General features: G+C 45.1%; 2 protein-coding genes across 5 annotated transcripts in view; one reads left to right on the plus strand and one right to left on the minus strand.

The window, feature by feature from the left end:
- Positions 1-3,806, plus strand: part of ly75 (lymphocyte antigen 75) — a 30,900-nt gene extending 27,094 nt beyond the window's left edge. For both annotated transcript variants that reach the window (XM_080833902.1, XM_080833903.1), the window contains exons 30-35: positions 196-419; positions 817-994; positions 1,602-1,763; positions 2,378-2,500; positions 3,095-3,280; positions 3,622-3,806. In XM_080833902.1, the coding sequence (XP_080690028.1) occupies positions 196-419; positions 817-994; positions 1,602-1,763; positions 2,378-2,500; positions 3,095-3,280; positions 3,622-3,797 (1,049 nt within the window). In that variant the 3' untranslated portion in view covers positions 3,798-3,806. The remainder of the gene's footprint in view (positions 1-195; positions 420-816; positions 995-1,601; positions 1,764-2,377; positions 2,501-3,094; positions 3,281-3,621) is intronic.
- Positions 3,807-6,381: 2,575 nt separating this feature from the next.
- On the minus strand, positions 6,382-20,338 carry marchf7 (membrane-associated ring finger (C3HC4) 7). Of its 3 annotated transcripts, none has more exons than XM_080835721.1 (11): positions 20,313-20,338; positions 16,695-16,879; positions 14,865-15,011; positions 12,787-12,952; positions 12,146-12,328; positions 9,904-11,164; positions 9,199-9,374; positions 8,781-8,884; positions 8,489-8,590; positions 8,213-8,261; positions 6,382-7,476 (listed from the first exon to the last, which is right to left on the minus strand). In XM_080835721.1, the coding sequence occupies exons 2-11, from the start codon at positions 16,875-16,877 to the stop codon at positions 7,370-7,372; spliced, it is 2,478 nt and encodes an 825-aa protein (XP_080691847.1). In that variant the 5' UTR covers positions 16,878-16,879; positions 20,313-20,338; the 3' UTR covers positions 6,382-7,369. The 3 variants fall into 3 exon arrangements, with proteins under 3 accessions (XP_080691847.1, XP_080691845.1, XP_080691846.1); XM_080835719.1 differs by having other exon boundaries at positions 14,814-15,011; XM_080835720.1 differs by lacking the exon at positions 20,313-20,338 and adding an exon at positions 20,229-20,287 and having other exon boundaries at positions 14,814-15,011.
- Positions 20,339-21,334: the final 996 nt, after the last annotated feature.

Here is a 21,334-nt window from a genome sequence, read left to right on the forward strand (position 1 = left end):
GGGGTCACCAAGCCCCCCAGTGGCCAGAGGGAACCCTTGTTAACATTTAACTCTCGCACATGGAGGCAAGTCCCTGAAAAAAGAACCCTTAGGAACCCTTGTGTGTCATCAGTGTTCATCTTGTGGAAGATGTTCTGTGTTACTCTTCGTGTCTGTCACAGGAGTTAAGACTAATGCTTATTTTTTCCCCTAAAGCTGACCGGGAAGAGTTCCAGAAGTCTCCGTGGGATGTGACGACGTATGCCAACCACAGCTACCGTGTGGAGGGCCGCAAACTCACCTGGTTTCAAGCCCAGGAGGAGTGTGCACAGGGCGGTGGCCATCTTGCCAGCATTCTCAGTGCCGACCAGAGTAAAGAGTTGCTGGCCATGGCCAAAAGGGATGGGTTCCCCCTCTGGATCGGCCTGTCCAATCAGGCTGTAAGTCCTTTAAGTGCCTGGGCTCCATTTTGTTCAGGACTTACAGTATTTGATGCCTTTGTCCTCTTGTGCAGTATTTGACAACTTGCTGTCGAATTCTGTTTGTATATTCATGACAGAACTTTCCCCTAAATATATTTCATCCACGTTCAATAAAAAAGTTGTAATTGTCTAGTTTTTACAAATATTAATTCTAGGATGTTGTCAGCAACCCAAAAATGGATATTCTGTCACTATCCAATTTAGCTCTCCAAAACCCTGTAATCTGCCTTTATATGTAGCATTTCATTCTGTTTCATGAAGGTATTACAAGAAGGTCATATAATGCTCATGTGTGCAAAAATATTAGTGTATGTATGTTTTTTTAAATTTTCTTCTGTTCCCCCCCCCCGATTAGGGTAATGGTTCTGCCTATGAGTGGTCGGACGGGTCTAAGTTTGACTACAGCCCGGCGGGCTTTCACAAAGGGTCTGTGGTGGACGGCTGTGTGTTCATGGACACCTCCGGGATATGGATAAGCATCAGCTGCCAGGACAAGATGGAGGGGGCCCTCTGCTACAACAGCACCGTAGAGCGTAAGGATGGAGACACCTTCACCTCCTAACTATTCAATTCAGTTTCAATTCAGTAAAGGGGGATAGTGGGGGTGGGGAAAGAGAATAAGAAACACGCCAGATTAATTCATACACGTGTCCGGATAAGCATGCTAGCATACATGTGGCAAATGTACATACAAACATAAGAATCAAGACTCGAAAGCATTCAAGACTTTCAAACATCTGTTTTTTCTTTTAAATTAATATTTTTTTCGCTAAATTATTTTGGTAATTCACAGATATACTCCCGCCCTGACATGTTATTGGTGAACTTTTTAATGATTTAATGATTTATATCTATCAAATCATCCCTAGCATTAAAACGGGAAAAATAGGATTTTACACCAATTTTCCCCCTTTGTCCGGGTGGCCAGGTGAATATTTGGGTCTTCACTGACCTTGTTATTAAAGACTTTCCTTTCTTTTAGACCTTTTAGTGATTTTTGTTTGCTTTTAAAAGCACCTAAAAAAAAAAACAGTGTGTTTTTGACAGAGGCTCACTTAGACCTGATTCATGCCCATTTCGTTGTTTTTGTTAGTTGTTGCTGAGTGTTGTTTGGTTATTGTGTTTTGTGACAACCTGAAGAAGCGAAACCTCAGAAAGCCCCAGAATCCCACCGCTGCCCCAAGACGGACGGCGCCTCACAGTGGGTGGAGCATGGGGAACACTGCTACGCCTTTGACATGACCTTCTACAACTACACCGTCTACAACCTCACTTACGCCAAGAGAGTGTGTGAGCAGCTGGGTACGTGGCATCTCACGGTGTGGTGCTGATTTGGAATGAATTGTGATGTTGTTCATACCCAGGCCCAGGCCCAAAGCCTTGCTTTTCAGTTATAACATCTGACTCGCATCTAACCTCATCACTGTTCAATGATTCTCCATGAAGTACTTCTATGTATATGTGTATTCGTATTATTATGAGATTCTGTTTATTGTGTGAGTTTAACAGGTAATTGTGCTCAACAAAATAAAATAAAACGTAAGACGTATTTGGATGCACAGAGTAAAACCTACTTTGTGTAGTTAGTGTACTTTGTAAGTACCCTCTTAGCATATACAGATACAAAATGTTAAAGTTCAAAAAAGTCTAGTCTCCCTGCTCTTCGTATGACGGGTGCTCTTTGGGTGCTCTGGAGAGATGAGAAGAGCTGTATCTTTGCAGTCCATTTGTCACATGATCTTCTTAACGTGCGCCATTTAAGGCAAATAGTTTGAATTCTACTGCTCATGTCCGCTGTGTCTGTCTTCTGGGTTTTCAAACGACTGAAGCAAGACTAGGAGCGACTGGCATAAATGTGTTTGTCACTATTGTAAACTTTTTGCCTGAATTCCAATTCCTTTGCATTTGATTGGCAGATTCATCGGCGCACCTGCTCAGCATCAAAAGCGAGGTGGAGAACGATTTTGTCTCCAAGTACATCAGCAGCAACCCCCACATCACCAACCGCGTGTGGCTCGGCCTCGGGGTCACTCGAGACAGTAAGACCATGGCTATCAACGTTAAAAGTCCCATTGGCCATGAAGTTCAATTTGTTCTGTAGGAGTTTGTAAGAAGTCAAGTGGACTCAGACCTACTTCAGTCCAACGCATCTTGGACTGGGAGTTAAAGATGCGGTTGTGTCAGAAATAGGAAAGGATAGTGTGGTATTTTCCCAATGTTATAGCGCATTCTATGTTTGGTGTTTCCATGATTTAGGTGTTTTGTTGTTGAATGTGAAACAGGTGATACAAGGCCTGAAGCAGTGAATTACTGTGCCAAAGTTTATGGCTCTTGCCTTCCTCCTGTCCAACGCATCATCTTTCCCACGTTCTGCATTAGTGTGTCAATAGGAAATATCATATTTAGATTCTCAAACATTCCTTTTGAAAATAGTAAAACTGATTTAGGTTTGTGTGGTTTTTAAAATTGATAAGTTAAACCACTTCATGTCATTTTGAAAGCATCCTCACTTTACAGCATTGTTTCAAATGCGCTTCAAACTTTTGAAAAGTACAACATGTCCAGACACATGTTTGGCTTTGACAACCATAGATACTCATTGCACCTGTTAAACACAATCCCTCTGTCCTCAGCCACTGGGTTTAAGTGGATGGATGACAGCAAGGTGGACTTCTCCAAGTGGAGCTCCGCCCCACTTTCAACGAGAATCTTTCCCCCGCCTGACATCTGCGCAGTCATGGTGACTAATGAGGACGGCATCTGGAAACAGACTAGCTGCTTGGAAAGCCGCAGCCGCATCGTTTGCAAGATCCCAATGCGTGAGTGAATCATGGAACTGTGTGTGGGTGTGTGTGTTTGGGTGTGTGTGTGTGGGGTGAGGGGGGTGGGTGGGTGGGTGGAGGGAGGGGTGGTGATGTGATAGAAACCTTGAATTGAGTGAAGCCTAGAGCTGGTGGAATGTCATGAAGGTTCTGGAAGTTTCAGTGTCTAACAGTCATGCAGTCTAAACTTTGCATCATTGCAGAAAGCCCAAACGATTCTAGCGTAGACTGATTCGCTGTTGTTTGTGTGCGTGTGTGTGTGTGTGTGTGTGAGTGTGTGTGTTTGTGTGTGTGTGTGTGTGTGTGTGTGTGTTTGTGTTTGTCTGGTGCGTCTGTAGGGTCAGGTGGCATGTCACCAGCTGCAATCTTCTGCATAATCGTGATCCCAGCCCTGTTAGGCATTGCACTCTACATTCTCTACAAGAAGAACCGTCACCACTTCTTCAGCGCCGTCCGCTACCAGCGCAGCTTTGACGATGTCGACAGCACAAGCATCATCAATGACACAGAGTAACTGCGCTTCTGCAAAATGAAGAGGATTTGGGGGGGGGGGGGGGGGGGGGGACATTGTGCCTTTCTGCATATATAAACATGCTCCTGAAATCAACAGATCAACAAAGGACCGCACCCGCTCTGCAAAAATACTATTATTTATTACTATAACCCCCATAAAAACAAGAAATGCATTCCCTATGTTGTGCTGGGGAAACGAGTTGTTATTCTCATATGGTGTAAATATTGACTCAAGTTCAGGATATTGTTTCAGGTGATGTACTTATGATTCAGGTAATATTCTCAGAAACTTGTTTCATTTTATTGTGCTGTTTTTTTTAAATGTTTTAACTTTTCTTGTCTTAAAAAGATGTTAAGTGATAAGACCAGATGCGGGGCTATGGGTGTGAGATGTTACAGGTCTTGGTGGGGTCACTGGGCCGCTGACCCATGTTTTGGTTATGTGTAGACACTGGTTGTTATTGCCGAGTGAGAAGGAGATTCCTGTGAACATCTCTGTTTAACAAGGGGGATGGATTCCACACAGGTCTACTGCCATTGGCGTGTGAATGACTTGTGTAAGGTGTTTGAGGTGTTTTCCCCTGATTTGTTTGCAAATATGATTTGATTGACCACTGACTGTGTTCTGGGGGGTTTTGAATCGCTGAAAAATATGCACATGATTTTGTATTTAACCACAGGAGAATCCAGAGAGTGGTAAATCCTAACCTTCAAACTAGCATGCTGTGTTTCAAACTAAGGTGTTAAAAAAAATGTAGTTGCTGTTTTCCTTTTTGAAGCCTCTTTTGGTCTTGAGTTGCACTCCGACTATTTTCTTTTGTCTTTTGGTTGGTTTGATTTCTTTCTTTTTCTTTGTAAATGCTTGGTTTTTTGATTCAGTGTTTTTGTTGAAGCCAAAGTCAACCAAAACTGTGATGCTAACAGAGCAAGGAGTTTACAACAGTTGTGTGGATGATTCTTTCAATTTCTTCAAAAAGATTGACATCTCTTCAGGTGGGTTTGATGCCTGGGCTGAGGTGTGGTTCGTAGTCATGCACTGATAAAGGGCTAGATGCCCGCCATGTTAACTAATTAATCTAAATGCTCACAGTAATTATTGCTACCGAAAGGAAGGGATTGGATGAAATAGTTTGTCTACCAAAGGCTATGAAGTATTTGATTTATTTTTCTCTTGATAACTCCCATAAGGTGTGGTGTAGGTTAAGTCTGTGTTTAGATGTATGGTGCAAAGTCACCAAATGGAAGACCTCAGCCTTCCTCTTCCTTGCACTCAAACTACTGAGAATTTGAGCACTTTAAAAACCCTTCCCTGTTTCGTCGCTGCTTTTTATATGTAAATTACTATGCAGCTGTGATTTCTTTTTTTTACTGGTCTTTTTTTTTTTAATAAACATTTAAACATATTGCTTAGGCACAGTTCCTACAGAAGATCTGTCGACACTGTTGGTGTGTAATGCAAGTTCTTTTAAAATGTTTATCTTTTTTAATACAAATTTGGCAAAAAATAATGTTTCTATCGAGGGCTTGACAAAGGGCTAACCTTTAATCATTACTGTTATGATTTGCAATAAATTAGTGGGTGTCACCCCTTTTCTACATGTAAAGGTAGGCATCTCTGCTTAACGTTGGTAGAGACGAATCCATCCAGCGTGTGTGTGTGTGTGTGTATGTGTGTGTGTGTCTGTGTACCTGTATGCGTGTGTGTGTGTGTGTCCTTGACTGAGTCATCCGTGGTTGCACCTCCTAGGTCACCAGTGCGGTTTTTGAATATTAAAATCATGTCCTCATCAACTCATTAAAACTCCTTCAGGCAAGCAAGGCTGGCAAAGGTGTGCCCTGACCCCTGGGTTATACAGGCGTCGTATTCTACACTTCAAACTATTCTGAAGACATGATAGAAAGAATGGGAATGGGAAGACTACAGAAATAATGGGAGGAATGACCATGAAGTATTCCTGGCATTAACGGCAGTTAAGATGCTCGTCTAAATACATACTTTACCTTAAACACAACAGGGTGTAGTGTGTCCACATTACCCTATGATGTAGTTCAGAAAAAAAAGGTTAAGCTGTATGTAAGGGTGGCTGTATACTGCATAATTTCTTCTTGGATGTGGTGGCCTTGGGTTTGCTGACTACAGATTGCTGTTGTATCAGAAAGCAATAAACATTCAAGGGTTAAAAAGTACAGTCAGCGATTTTTGGCAGCGGTTAGCTGATCTGAAACTCAATAGCCATACAAACAACCTCCCCCTCCCTTTCAGAGGTACCTCTAAAGGCCTCCCCTCTGCACACGGCCTCCAAAGAGACAGAGCTGACAATAGGGCCTTCTCCCTCATAGTGGACCATCATCATGTGTCCTGCACCAATTGCTCAAATGAATTACCGGCCAGAAATTCAGCACGTCCTGATACACAACAAATTCTAGTGTACACAGAAAGTCTAAAAATATATATAATAATAATACCCCAAAACAAAACGCACTATACTGATACTGCTTGAAACAGACTATTTTCGTTCCAGCGCTGTCGGGTTTGAAGGTGACCGATCCCTCTGTGACGCCACCACAGGACAAGAGACTCTCAATCACTTGAAAGCTTTATTTTAGGAATTTAACCAGGAAATCAACAGTAAGCAGAGCAAAACTTACATTACCTTTTTTTTGTTCTTAAAACACAAAACACAGACAGGACGCAACAAAAAATTTAAAACAAAACATAACAAACAAAAAAATTGAAGTCACATTAGCTCTGTTTCACATTAAATGCAAGAGATTCACCTCAAAAAACAACCCCTATGGTTTTTCATACAGACAAAGGAGGTGTTCAAAAGGAATATGCATTGCAGTTCTTTCTGACTGCCACACACACACACACGACAGACAGACAGACAGACAGACAGACAGACAGACAGACACACAGACACACAGACACACAGACACACAGACACACACCCCCATGTGTATGAGCCAGGCATCAATGAAAATGTAGGGCGCTCAAGAGAGAATCATTCGTTCAAAAATGACAACCCCAGTCAGTGGGGTGCAGCGCATCCAAAGGCCTTGACACATCACATCCCAAGGCATATGTGAACAGAACACCTCACACGCATAAAATGAGAAACAAAGATACAAGATTGATGAGTCTGCCTAACCCCCTGTGACAGAACTACTGGTGAGTGAGTGAGGGAGTGGACAAGCAAAACTATGATCGTTGTGGAAAAACTGCATGGAGAGACACAAGAAAAGAAAAAAAGGCAGAGTGTTTTCTCCAGAGGAACTGTTGGATACAGTGATTTAACAAACTAAGAGGAAGGGGGGGGGATAACTATCCAAACAAACTTCTTTTGTTACTTTTTATTCTCTCGTGTTTGTAAGGCAGAAAAAGCAACTGTTTCTCCCCTGTTCTTGGCATGGTGGCGGCTCGCTGGGCCTTATCCAAGGTACAAAGGCAGGCCGAGGCTGGACGAGCCCAGAGAGATGGTAGAGGAGAGGACAGGAGAGTGGGAGGAGAACCTCTGAACGGCGCCCCTCCCTGCTGCTCCCGTCAGGTCACTCCCTGGCTTCTCCCTTTGATCAGTACTCCTCCTCTTCCTCATCGTCATCATCATCATCCAGGTCGCAGAAGTCGATGGACGGACGGGTGTCCCGCACCTCCTCTTCATCTGACTCAGTGTATGAACCTGAGAGAAGGAAAGAAAGAAAGAAAGAAAGAAAGAAAGAAAGAAAGAAAGAAAGAAAGAAAGGAAGAAAACGTTGAGAGAAAAAAAAATATCAGCGTACAATGTAATCAAACATCTTACTTTATATCAACAACACCAGGACCCTCCCCACCTTTAACCTTTAACCTATTACGTTTTTTCACGCATCAAAGCAGTTTGTGAATGAAACACCTCCAGGTACTGATATGGCAATCTTGACATGCCCTGCCAGTCCAATTAAGCGCTGATCATCTAGAATATTCCAGCTATGCCTTCCTCGCACACACCCATGCCTTGCCCACAGGTGAAATTCCTAGATTCAGAGGAGCATAAGTCTGTGCCAGGACTTCCAGGATTTGCTTATTCGTACAGCCTGCTGTTAAACCAGTAGTACTCATGAGCCACATAATACTGTTGTCAAATAACCATGACAGAACCTACAGATTTCTGGGCAATGAATGCCTTCATCCACTCACTCCTTCAAATCCCCAAGTCAAATAAGAGTACGTTTTACTTACACACTCCCCCCCCCCCCCCCCCCCCCCATATAGATATTTTTAAGGAACCACATTTAAAAATAATGAGGAGTGGTTTAGCAAACTATGGCAGTGTTAGGTCTTATAGTGCAGTCATCAATGACGACGCCATAGTTTAAAAATTCAAGTTAATGGCGGACCAAAAACAAATAAATGAAATATAAGGCATCATTCCAACGTACTTTCAAGATTGTCCATGTGTTCGTGAAGCGTTCTCGCCAAGTTGAAAAACTGAGCGAGAGAGGGGGAGAATGTTTTTTTTTATGTTTCAAAGGGGGGGGGGGGGGGAAATGGAGTTCAACATAAATACACATTGGTCACAGCTTTGGTGTTATATGGGTTTAATATACGCAAAAGGAGCTGGTCAGGCTGAGTTGAAACTTTACTGAGATCTGAGGCCAAGCCAAACAGGATGTGGCAGAGGAGACAAAAGACAGAGGGGAAGGACTGGCACTCACCCCCGCCTCGTTGGCAGCGCCCAACACGTCAGAAAACCTCTGCTCACACAGGTGGAGCAGCACCACCAGGTACAAACCGCAGCTGATGAACTCATACTCCGACTGAAACACACACACACACACGCACACGCGCACACGCACACGCACACGGTCAATAAAGAACAACACACTCAAGAGAACCTGTCCAGTTGTTTTGTTGGCTATGATGGCTACTTTGCTATGTGCTGTTAAGGCAAAGCTAAACTATGGAGGACGTGTGCACTGCCAGCGCTGCTGCAGGTGTGTTTCTCACCCGTTCGTGGGACCTGTAGAGCTCATTGATGTCGAAGTTGTCTATATTCAGATGCAGCTTCTCCTTACACAGCTCGCATGTGGTGATGGCATCAAGGTTCGTCCCTGATGAGGACAAAAAAAAACATTATTCTCTGTCGTTCTCCTTACATTTTAGAGCACAAAGTTTGTTCTTCATAACCAAAATGTTGTTATTCACATCCACAATCTGCAGGGCTTTACAATGGACCGATCAACGTAACAAAACATTCTGGTGAATTTTTGTAACTTGTGCCACTTATACAGGAATATCTAGCTATTGTCAAAGGTATTTATATAGAACATGCACGCGATTGCCATAAAGAAGGGTGGAGCAACTGAACTGTGTGTGTGTGTGTGTGTGTGTGTGTGTGTGTGTGTGTGTGTGTGTTGCTCCGTACCAGAGCTGATTTTGGACAGGAGCCACTTCTTGATGCAGTCCTGATGCACGTACTGCAGGCTGCCTGTGCAGCGGCACGGCTCGATCAGGGGGTTGGAGCTGGAGCTGGAGTCCTCCCCCATCTGACAGATGCGGCAGCGGTCCCCCTCCTCCTCATCAGAGTCCTCCAACAGCAGGCTGCAGGGAGGACAGAGAAGGAAGCATTTAGATCATCATCATCATCATCATCTTCGTCTGCAAACCTTCTGAATATCTTAAGTGTTAAGGAGCAAAGTGTTTTAACTAAGAGGAAATCAACACCATGTGTTGTTAAGTGGCCAAATTACAAGGCCCTGAAAGTGGTTCCTGGATTTCCTATCCCAACTATTAAACCAAGGAACTGGTGATGAGCTCCAGACCACTAGAAATAAACAAAAGAAAGAGAGAAAGAGAGAGACAGACAGACAGACACAGCCCTATTGCCTTTGCAGAAATCCAACTATTAAACCAAGGAACTGGTGATGAGCTCCAGGCCACTAGAAATAAACAAAAGAAAGAGAGACAGACAGACAGACAGACAGACAGACAGACAGACACAGCCCTATTGCCTTTGCAGTCAATAGCAAATTTGTGCTTGACACACACATCTGGACTTGACACACACATCTGGACTTGACACACACAGTACGTATGTACGTAGCATGTGACTGACCACCGGTCCCCTCACCTCTCCTGGAGCTTCCGCAGCCTCTCTGGGTCCCTAGAGGACACCGGCTTCTCCTTCTCCTTCTCCTGTCCGTCAGGCTGGCCCCTCCCACCAGTCCCGCCCACCCCCAGCATCATGTGCTCGGGCATGCGGAGCAGCGGGTTGGAGAGCATCCGTGAGAAGGTGTGGCCATGGCCAAGACCAGCCAATCGCGCGGCATCTTGTAGTTGAGCTGCTGACAGGCCTAAAGGTCCTGTGGAAGAGGACCCTGCCGCTCCTTCAGACTCGTCCTCCTCGTCGTCGTCATCCTCGTCGTCGTCATCCTCGTCCTCCTCCTCCAGCTGTGAGCGCGGGGCGTCGGGGCTGACGTGCGGGGGCTCGGTGCGTGCGGCCGTCTCATCTCGTCCTTCTCGGCGGCGCCGGGAGAAGAGGGGCGTGCAGCGGTTCCGTAGGGAAGAGGAGAGCCACGAGCTCCCACCTCCTCCTCCTCCTCCACTTCCTGCTGCTGCTGCTGTTGTTGTGGCTGCTGTGGCTGCTGCACCTCCTCCTCCTCCTCCTCCTCTTCCTGAGGCCGTCGCTGCTGCGGCTGCCACCTGACTCCTCCAGAACTCTGGGGACGTTTGCTGCTGGCCAACAGGGGCCCGACTGCGCGGCTCCCGCACCGGGGACAACTCCTGCCTCCGGCGGCGCAGCATGGCGAAGGCCGACTGGACCGGGTCCGGCACCACCGCGGCTTCTTCCTGCTGCTCAGGCTGGCGGGGGCGGGGGGCGGCGGCGACGACCGGGGGCTCGGGGGTGGGGACAGGGAGCCTGGGGGCGGGGGGTGGAGGGGGCGCGGGGGTGGAGGCGGAGTCCTGGCTGGAGCGGCGAGAGAAGAGGCGGGACAGGAGGTGGCGGGTGGAGCGCCTGCCGTCCGGTTGGCTGCTGGCCGGCTCGGAGGGGGCGGGGGCGGGGCTGGAGGGCGGGGGGCTGGAGCGGCGCTGGGAGAGGGGCGTGTAAGGGGTGGAGCTCCAGGAGGAGAGGCGGGAGGGGTCAGCGAGGGAGGAGCGGGCACGGGAGGAGGAAGCGGTGATGGAGGAGGAGGCGAGGCGGTCGGAGGTGGAGGAGAGGGAGGCGCGAGCTGGTGATGGGGAGAGGTAGTCGGAGGAGGAGGACGAGGTGCTGGAGGTGGGGGAGGAGAGGAGGTGGCGGCTAGAGTTCAGCTCCCGACGGGTGGAGGAGCTGAGGCTCTCTTTGGGGCGAGCACCCTGAGCATAGGTGGAGGTCAGGCGCTCGGGGCGGTCTGGAGGGAAGACAGACACACACACACACACAGACACACAGAGACACAGACACACAGACACACAGACACACAGACACACAGACACACAGACACACAGACACACAGACACACAGACACACAGACACACACACACAGACACACAGACACACAGACACACAGACACACAGACACACAGACACACAGACACACAGACACACAGACACACAGAGACACAGACACAGACACAGACACAGACACACAGACACACAGACACACAGACACAGACACACAGAGACACAGAGACACAGACACACAGACACAGACACACAGACACACAGACACACAGACACACAGACACACAGACACACAGACACAGACACACAGACACACAGACACACAGACACACAGACACACAGACACACAGACACACAGACACAGACACAGACACACAGACACAGACACACAGACACACAGACACAGACACACAGACACACAGAGACAGACACACAGAGACACAGAGACAGACACAGACACACAGACACACAGACACACAGACACACAGACACACAGACACACAGACACACAGACACACAGACAGGTTACCTTTGGCACTACAGTGGCAGCAATAGCAAACAAAGAAGAGGTGGTGTGAGTGTGTGTGTGTGTGTGGAAGGAGTTGGTGTGTACGGAGTTGGTGTGTACAAGCATGCAAGTGTACATGAGATAAAGATCAACTCTGTGAATGTGTGTAAGTAGATCAACTGCAGGACAGGTCCGGTGTCTGTGTGTGTCTGTGTGTGTGTCTCTGTGTGTGTGTCTGTGTGTCTGTGTGTCTGTGTGTCTGTGTGTCTGTGTGTCTGTGTGTCTGTGTGTCTGTGTGTCTGTGTGTCTGTGTGTCTGTGTGTCTGTGTGTCTGTGTGTCTGTGTGTCTGTGTGTCTGTGTGTCTGTGTGTCTGTGTGTCTGTGTGTCTGTGTGTCTGTGTGTCTGCGTGTGACACCCACACAGAGAGGAGCTGTATGTGGAGCTGCGCTCTCCTAGGCTGCTGAGGCCACTGAGGCCTGTGGTTCCCCTCTTGTCCAGCTCCCTGCGTGCCCACAGCCCCTCAGAGGACGAGGACGAGCTGGAGGAGGTGGACGAGGACGAGGACGATCGGGACAGAGGGCTGAGGCTCTTCCACGGCATATCTAAACACAAGTTCACTTTGTTATTCCCCTGCGTGTTGAAGAGAAATACAAGTCGATACAAAAATATCAGGTTATTCCGGCTCTATGCTTTTACCATAAGATGAGAACATTTTGTGTTGACATTTGGGTGATCATACACACACACACACACACACACACACACACACACACACACTAATGTCAAACGTCTGATGTCATCTTTGACTAATTCTAAGCACACCCTGGAAACAGAATCACCACAGCACTCTTCTTTTGGCAGACCAATGTTTGTTAGGGTGACCACCCTCTCTTATTTTCCTTGAAATGTCTATGGTTTTTCAGTCTCATTTCCAGGGACCGCTATTACAAAAACATTCCCATGTTTGTATTAACTTGCGTACAGCAATATCTTAGTTTCTGGTCAGTGAAAAGTGGCAACTTATGCTATTAGGTGAAGACTATGGCAGGCTGGAGGCTACCTGCGGCGCTGTTTAGGGAGGAGTAGGTGCTGCTGGTGGTGGAGCTGCCTGGGGTTCTGCCGTAGGTGGCTCGGTTGGTGTAGGAGAGCTTGGCACGTTTGGACTCGCTGTCCTGAGTGGAGCTGAGGAGGCCTGTGTAGGAGCCCAGTCTCCTCTCCGTATCCGTCTGTCAAAACAAGGGGAAAAGAAAAATCACCATGACTTAGGCATGCATGTCCAATCACTCCCAATCCCCAAACACTGAACTCCCCAATCCAATCACATGTAGTCACTATTTCCAGTGGGGTGTAAAAATGTAATTAAATTGAACAACTTGGAAAAAGTGTCAAGACACTTGAGAAAAAAAAAAAACCCTGAAAACCTTAAAAAGTGTAAGAGTGTAACATCATAGCGTAGCAGTCAAAATATTATTCCTCCTGCTCTGCATCTTATTATTTATATACATACACTTCTGGCAGTTTGAAAAAAGCCTGAGGATTAATTCCCTTTGTGCATATAGCTTATTTTCCATCAGGCTGAATACCAGTGTGGTCATTCTAGTTCTGTCAGCTCTGCTCATGACATCAGTCACGGGTGACTAGGAGGAGAAAAGATGATCGCTGGTTATGTCACAGCTTCCAGGCCTGCTGGAACATATGGAGTGGTGTCGTGGAAGACCAGAGGACGCAATCTGGAGAAACAAACCCTGACTCATGCCCTGTGAGCCCATTAGATGAGGTAATGCCAGTAATGAGGTAATGTAGGGATAAGATCTAGAGATGATCTGGATGGGGCTCCCAGGTCTCCTAAGACCACCAAACTGTTAAAGCAAAAGCAAGTAGTTAACTTATTTAGGTGATATATTTGGCCGCGCTGCGCTGTTAAGATAGTTCTTAATTTCACAGGTTTGTGGACTTGTTTATAAGGACCACAAAACTACACTGCGAGTCTAGGTAACTAGGGAACACACGCAGCCCATCCGACACTTGAGACCAGATGCCATCAAATCAATGAGGTCATCATAAAAACTAGCTACCTCCAAAAACATGCCTCAACGGTAAATGTGCCTTTGCATAATGTGCCTTTAAATACATGTGTTTCCCCTTCCAACGCCTCTGTTTAAGAGTGACCTAGCCAATAACCACTGCTGGACAGGTTTTTGCCACTGGATTTTTTAAAACTGTGTTAGTTCATAAAATAAGCCTGAGTGGGTGGAAAGAAGTAAAAAAAAAAAAAAAAGAAAAGGTCTTTAAACCTTATATGGGGTTTGCCTGCCTGCCTGCCTGCCTGCACGCGCACACGCACACGCACACGCACACGCACACGCACACGCACACAAACATTAATCAATGTTGTGCAAGTGTGACTGCACAAAAAGGAAATGATTACCATACTGGCCAATGCAAAACCTACAGTGTGCACTTCCAATGTGTTTGGCACAGATGACGGAGTGGATCAACAGCCACTAGAGACATCTGCACTTTTCCAAAGCAGATGCCGGTTTCATTCTCAAATAAATACATTAAAAGGGCAGTGAACACACTCAACCCAAAATGTAATGGGTCACACAAGTATGACCTGGTAGTGGGTAGTTTGTCTTTTTAAAAGTGGTGAAACACACACACACAGACACACACACATTGGTTTTTACTGGCTCATAGGTGTGAAATTTATATGTGTGTGTGTGTGTGTGTGTGTGTGTGTGTGTGTGTGTGTGTATTGTAACTGCAACAGAAGGAAATAAGCCGTATTGGCTAATGAAACATTCACAGTGTAACATTTTGAAGTGATTGGCACAGAAATAATGGGTTGAGAAGTGGGGTGTAGTTTCCATTTGAAATGTGGCACGCATACACAACTGGAGACGCACAGGCAGTCACTCATCTAGCTAGGAGTTAATTGAATGTATGGTGGAAGGGTGTAGCTTTGGATGTGTCGAGACACACAAACACACACACACACACACACACACACACACACACACACACACACACAGAGACACAGAGCAGCACCGGTGGCTGCTCGCTTGTGTATGCATCATTTTTAACCTTTAGGTAAGAGGGCCTAGTCGACCATTTTGGAGGCGTTGTAGGCCTCACCAGCTTGCTCCTGCTGCTCCCCAAGGAGGAATCAGCCCACGAGCGGTCACATGACACGGAGGAGGAGAGAGGGGAGGAGAGCTTCCAGCTTGAGTGGCGGCTCTCTGGAGAGCTGTAGTCTCGGGAGCTACTGAGGAAACGGGAGCTCTGGAAACAAACCGAAGAGAGAAAAGAGTCAGAAAACACACACTGTGGGAGAGATGGGGACTGTGAAGGAGTGTGGAAGACAGACAGAAAAGGAGTGACAGAGGCAAAGATGAGGATAACGTGTTTTAAAAAAAAAAATGTAATTAAGGAAAGTAAAAGGGATTTTGACATTTTATGCAAAATATGAAAGGATATATGAACCACACTGCCTGACGCTGTTTGGAAATATAACATTAAGCATGTTGACACAGCGTTCATTAAACTCTGTGATGTAATGTAAATTTAGAATTAGCCTGTGACAAACCCTGGGCTCTAAAACATTACCCCACACACACACACACACACACACACACGCACACGCACACGTACACGCACACGCACACGCACACGCACAGAGAACACGTGTCTGTGTTTGCGTCCATCTGGCAATACTGCATGGGATAAATATGGCCATCACCAGAGCAGCAGAAACAGCAGCCCCTGTAATACCTGTTGTTAACCAATGAGAACTCAGTGCGAGCCAAAGGAAAGTGTGACTCCATGCTGGACTACTACAGACACACCAGACAGATGCACGGTTGGAACCCGAACCTAACTCACGTTCCCTCAGAGGCATCAGAACAAGTGTGCATGACAATGACAAGACCAACGACTGAAATTGATTGATTTAGTCAATGTATTAAATTCCACTATTTGGAAATTCAACATTAATATTCGGTTAGTAGGACCCTAACACAGAAATATTATTACACATGAACTCAGTGACCACATCGTGATGCCATAAAACTACTCTTGGATCTGAATCACCCACACAAGAGTCAAAAGCAAGTCTTGCACACATCAACAGTAACCTTATCTTAGCAAGACGGGACCTTGACGGGCAGAGTGAAATGTGCCGGGGCCAGGAATCTGGGCCGGCCTATAAAAAGAGCTGGCTAATGAAGCCGCTGTAACACGAAGAGCCTCCCCTTGAGCACAGTGGCGGCTAGCCTCGCGTGCTAGCATAAGCTAAAGAAGGAGGAGATGGCCTGTGGTGGGAAAATTAAGCTCGCCAGGTTAGTGCTGGCTGGGTGTTGCTTTTTCTAGAGGCACTAAATAAAGAGTAACTTGTCAGCAACAGATAAGAGACATTGGTGTTCAGCATTGGCCAGATATGTGAGGTTGTCTTTTGATGGCACAACAGTCATAGCCCACGGACTAGTGTACACACCTTTAAAAAAACGTATGGAGACACCAGGCACGTGTGATTCTATGCACAATGCAAACACTCATATGCATATGCACTTTCCCACCTGTGATCATGAATGCACTGTACATCAGTCACCGTACAGAGGACACCTCCTCACAGGGTCTGAACCACATCTGCAGATCTGCAATGCTAGGCAGTGGTGACATCTTGCTCCAACGTGCAGGAAATGACTTTAAGCTTTCCATTCCACCAATGTACAGTAAATAGTTCAGCCAGTGTTTTCGTCCATTAGTCAAAGCTAATTTTCTTTAATAATGAGCTAAGGGGTTCAATTAAGCACCAAATCAAGATGCAAACTAAATTTACAAAGTGAAAATGAATATCACAACAGATTTTGAATCCAGTATGACACAATTAGAGTTCATGTGTGCTTTGCGTGTGTGCGTGTGTGTGTGTGTGTGTGTGTGTATAAAAGTGAGACGGGCACACACTACCTGGTAGTCCGAGTCCAGTTTGCTGGAGGAGCTCCGACCGAATCGCTCGCTGGAAAGGACGCTGCCCCTGCCATAGAGAGAGCCGGCACCCAGGGAGGAAGAGGAGGAGAGGGTTGAAGGTGAGGAGAGGGTTGATGAGCTGGAACCCCCAAAGGGTAGTAGCCTGCGCGGCTTAGAATCCATCTCTGGGGAGAGGCAGAGGGAGAAACAAGAGATACATTATCTTGAGAAATGTTTCACAGGCAAGACAAGGATGCAAAGTGCATGTCTATCAAGGTTATGCAAACACTAGGGGTTCAGAATGCCAAGACGGACGGAAAAGCTGATGGAAGTGATATTTTTTTTGGAACACCTCAGCTAAACTGTCACTAAAATCTAACGGCTATCATGAGAACAGATGCTCCACGAAACAAACAAAAAACCTCTTCCTGCCACTTGCGTTTCAACTGGGATGAGCATTCCTTTCTGCCAAGTATTTTGTGTGTACAGGTAGATAGTCTTTGAGAATTGAATGCAAAATACTAACATCAGTTATAACACCTAACAGCGCAGAATAGCCTACTAAGCCATAATAATTGCAGAGTTGCAAAGGACATAAGTGTAAACACAAAAAAGTACTTCACATTTAATTTTGTTGAACTAACGCATCAGTGCTGATTCAGGAGGACCAACTGAGCCTTTTCAGCAAACAACACAACCAGTTAATAGAGGGTTCATCCAGGGTTACCAACATCTCCTGGAAATGCACTAGGGAATCAGACCTGAGGTTGCATCCCATGGTTTTGACTCAAACCTAAAGCTGCAGCAGACCTTGACCTGATGACTTAAATCATTTGGGAAACAAGATGTTCACGTGTTGGGGCTTCCAGAGAGGGCGAGTCACTGATATAGGCCTAGTCCAGACAAAGTTAGTGCAAATCTGAGCAACACCAATACAAACTCAATTACAATGAATGCCGAAATCCCTCTCAAAAATCTAATCCACACTTTCCCTGATTTGTACAATGCTTTTAAAATTATAATAAGGCTAAAAATGTGAAGGTTCAAAAGACATTTTTTTTGTACAATAGCAAAGCTGCTTTAAAACTTACAGTAGGTTAATGGTGCACAATAGCCTATTCCTGCGTACTGCATGTATCGTATTCGTCTCAAACAGGCCTTTGACTCCATGTGATTTTAAGCAAAAGGCCAATATGCTAATGATGGCAATGCTTTATATTAACTGACTAAATATGTTGAAATAATCCACAGACTGGAATTCATCAGAATCAGAATACCCTTATAGTTCTGGGAAAATGAATCACATTCTAGGCAGCTACAGAGCCCACCTACTGACTGAGAGCTCATTTGATGGTTAGGATGCATGCCTGCACTTCTCAAGTAAGCCTGTTTGATGACTGACTAATCCTGAGCTCTGAGTATTAAAGGTGAACTTACAATAAAAGTGTAAAACATTTATGAACTTGTAAATCCCTGTTAAAATACATGTCTGATCTGGAACGTCTTTCGGCTCAACTCGTTTACACAAGGCTAGCACCACTGATAATAATACTAAAATGAATAGGCTACTGGTGCAATACTAACTTTGCTAGCTGGACTCCTCCTTATCATGATAAGATAATACCGACAGTCTGTTGACTTGTTCCTCTGTCAAAAGGCTATGTACTTCAAGTCATGACTCTAAAAGGTGAGAAATTGTATCTAACTGAATATGGACCAGAGTTTTTTTTAAAATACAAACCAATTCTCCTCATAGCCAAAATCTCTTCTTAAGCCAAAAATGTCAAACAGCATCTCTCGTACCTACTTGCTACTTCAGTTGTGCTGCATGATGTCTCGTGTAGTATAGATACTGACTTTTTGTGGACATGGTTAGGCATTGCCACTGTCGTCATAACAACGTGCCAGACTACATGGCAGATCTGTTTTTACCGTAATCAGAAACCAAACATCTGCACAACAGAGCTGACACAGCACGGTGTGAACACTGGGTGCAAGAGTATGCGCACACACGCACACGCAGGCTTATAGCCAAGACTTCCTGGGTTAGAACAGCTTTTACTTGCAAATATGCACACACACCCACACTCTGACTGCTTCTCTTTACAACCCTGCCAGTGACCATGAACTCACAGACCTGGTTCATGCAAAACACGTGAGGAGATTCTGAAAAAATCATTTCCAGCTGGGACTACAGTACACTCTGCTATGATTTACGTACCTGTCCAGCAACGTCTACACATGTATGAAACACATCAAGACACAGGCTAAGTGTAACCCAGCTAAATACAGGGTACATTTTGCACTCTCTATTATGGTGGATCTAAAATAGATTCCCAACTAGCAAAATGTGCTTACATGAGGCCTTTTAACGGCTTCTATCTTTGATGCCTGAGGCACAAAACATACTTAAGCTTCCATATGCAGACAAGGAATGACTGCCTGTCTCTTCACTACCAGGTCTTTTGCACAGCTGTTAAGAGAAGTTTCTGGATGTTTCTCAGAAGGGGGTGACCACATCCATTTCGTGAACTTTCTAGAAGACCCAATAGGTCAAACAGCAAACAGTCTGAACCCAAGCCATTTCGAATGCCTTGCAAAGGCATTTTGTGTCAGTTACATGTGTGCACTTCGATGAAATGTCAAAACATGATATGTAGCAGCAGCGCCCATAAACACACACACACACACACAAACCCACAGCTGAGCAAGTATTTTCGTCGAACAGAATCGGAACATCCGGTTTTTCCGCACGTGTAACATACAGTGAAATTGGACATAGCACATTTGTGAAAACTTTAATGTTAAACAGGACTACATTTTACGGTGGTGTTATTGTGCAGTTTGACAACTCACACGCAAGTGCTAGACTCTGACAATGACAATGACTGGTTGTGCAACTGAGGAAAATCTAACAGACGCTGTATTTGACGCTGACAGAAACCCAGTCAGTCGCCTCCATTAACTCGAAAACTTGCTTCGAGGCTCCAACACCCTCATGACCTTTCAAAATGTCTGTCTGGACGTGACGAAGTGGTTCAGCCCTCATCATATTGTTTGTGTTGACATGTCACATTAGAATTAGTCGGAAAACTGCTGTACAAGCGAACTCCCACAGCTTATTTGTTCAAGATACACAAGCTGGTTCGCTAAATCAGGAACACAGAGCATTTCTCTATTGGCACCTAGCACGGTCAGTAACGCAACATTTCTGACTGCACTCGATTATTAATGTCAGTCAACACTGCCTACAATGACATGACATCGGAGTACACTATAATAGTAAACCAACATAATACGTTATCAAAACTGTACCGCTATCCAGGCATTATATTAAACCAAGTAACAGGGTGAACAACAGGGCCTTTGCAATACAGCTAGCTGGTCAGTTAGCTACTAGCTGCATAGCTTTTTGTTGACAATACAGTGCTAGCTAGCTTAAACATGAATTCATTTAAATCTTCCTTGTGCTAGCTACAACTGCATGCTGTGTGACTCCAAATTGTGTAAAAACTTTCTTAAATATAGCCTCACTTCCTCTCGTTTAGATCACTTTCTGTAGGCGAAAACAACCCCTTCAGCAGTGCTTCCGCATAAATAGAACAAGAACTGTCTCACCTCTGATTTCCAGTCTCACTGCGTTCAAAATTAATGGCGTCTGTGTGTTGATATAGAGAAGGTCATGTGATTTACAGTGCAATCATACACCAACAGGAAATACGTAAGGGTTTTAAAGAGACCAAACATTATACTCATCAAAATAAAAGTGGTAGTTTTTGGTTAAACTCAAGTGGAGTGTCAATGAGAAATACCTCAGAGCTCATTAAAATGCTAAAAAGATTTCAATTAATTTAAATCACTAAACCATATAAATAACTAAATCATTATCTCATCCTCCAATTTAAATAAATCAATGTCATAAACTGTCTGAGCTTGTTAGGAGAGTCAGTGCAGTGACAGTGGTGACATAAAGTGACATATCTGCCCAGAATTTACTGAAGATTTAGTCAAATCTGTACCTCTTAAAGCAATAGTATGCAGTAATTTCTTATGTGTATTTTGATAAGTAACTAGTTTTGTTATAATCTTTGACATTATTTTGATCCTTATGTAAAAAATTTAAATTAAAAAAAACAGACAAACACCTGCCGTTCCCACCCATAGTCCATGCATGTAGTTGTGTTGGTCTAGCTAGCTAGAGGGCAGAGCTCTAAATTGGTAACAAATGTTCTTGAACTGTCCTTGATTACTGTACCAAGTTTTGGGGATAAACAGACAGTCACCATGGAAGGCTACTCGAACATAAACATACCTGTTACTTAAGGTCGTTTGGAATACAGCCATATTGAGGGTGCGCTGTATCGATGCAAGTCCACTAAGGAACAGGTCCAGGATGACCAGAAGCGGCAAACTCCAGAGCTTTGGGTCTATTGAGAAACCACCAAGCCTACTTGCAGCTAGACTGTAGTTAGCCAAAAGCGGGAGGGCAGGACAAAACATACAAAATAACATCGACATTATTTTAGTTGTAATTTTATACATCAAACAAAATGTATTTTTTTTTTAATACTAACGAATATCTAATTGCGAAGTGTTGAAGCATAACATTTTCTAAAGGACATTTTATTTAGCTGACTTTT

This window comes from Sprattus sprattus, assembly GCF_963457725.1.
Source record: "Sprattus sprattus genome assembly, chromosome: 3".
NCBI classification, from domain to species: domain Eukaryota; kingdom Metazoa; phylum Chordata; class Actinopteri; order Clupeiformes; family Clupeidae; genus Sprattus; species Sprattus sprattus.

Bases quoted from the DNA above. Each gene is read 5' to 3' on its own strand.
- marchf7 (XM_080835719.1), bottom strand. From the start codon at position 16,877: ATGGATTCTAAGCCGCGCAGGCTACTACCCTTTGGGGGTTCCAGCTCA. The intron at 12,329-12,786 runs GTAGCCTCCAGC...ACTTGTGTTTAG, and splicing joins CTCCCTAAACAGCGCCGCAG to ATATGCCGTGGAAGAGCCTC. The intron at 8,885-9,198 runs GTACGGAGCAAC...TGTCCTCATCAG, and splicing joins CCTGTCCAAAATCAGCTCTG to GGACGAACCTTGATGCCATC.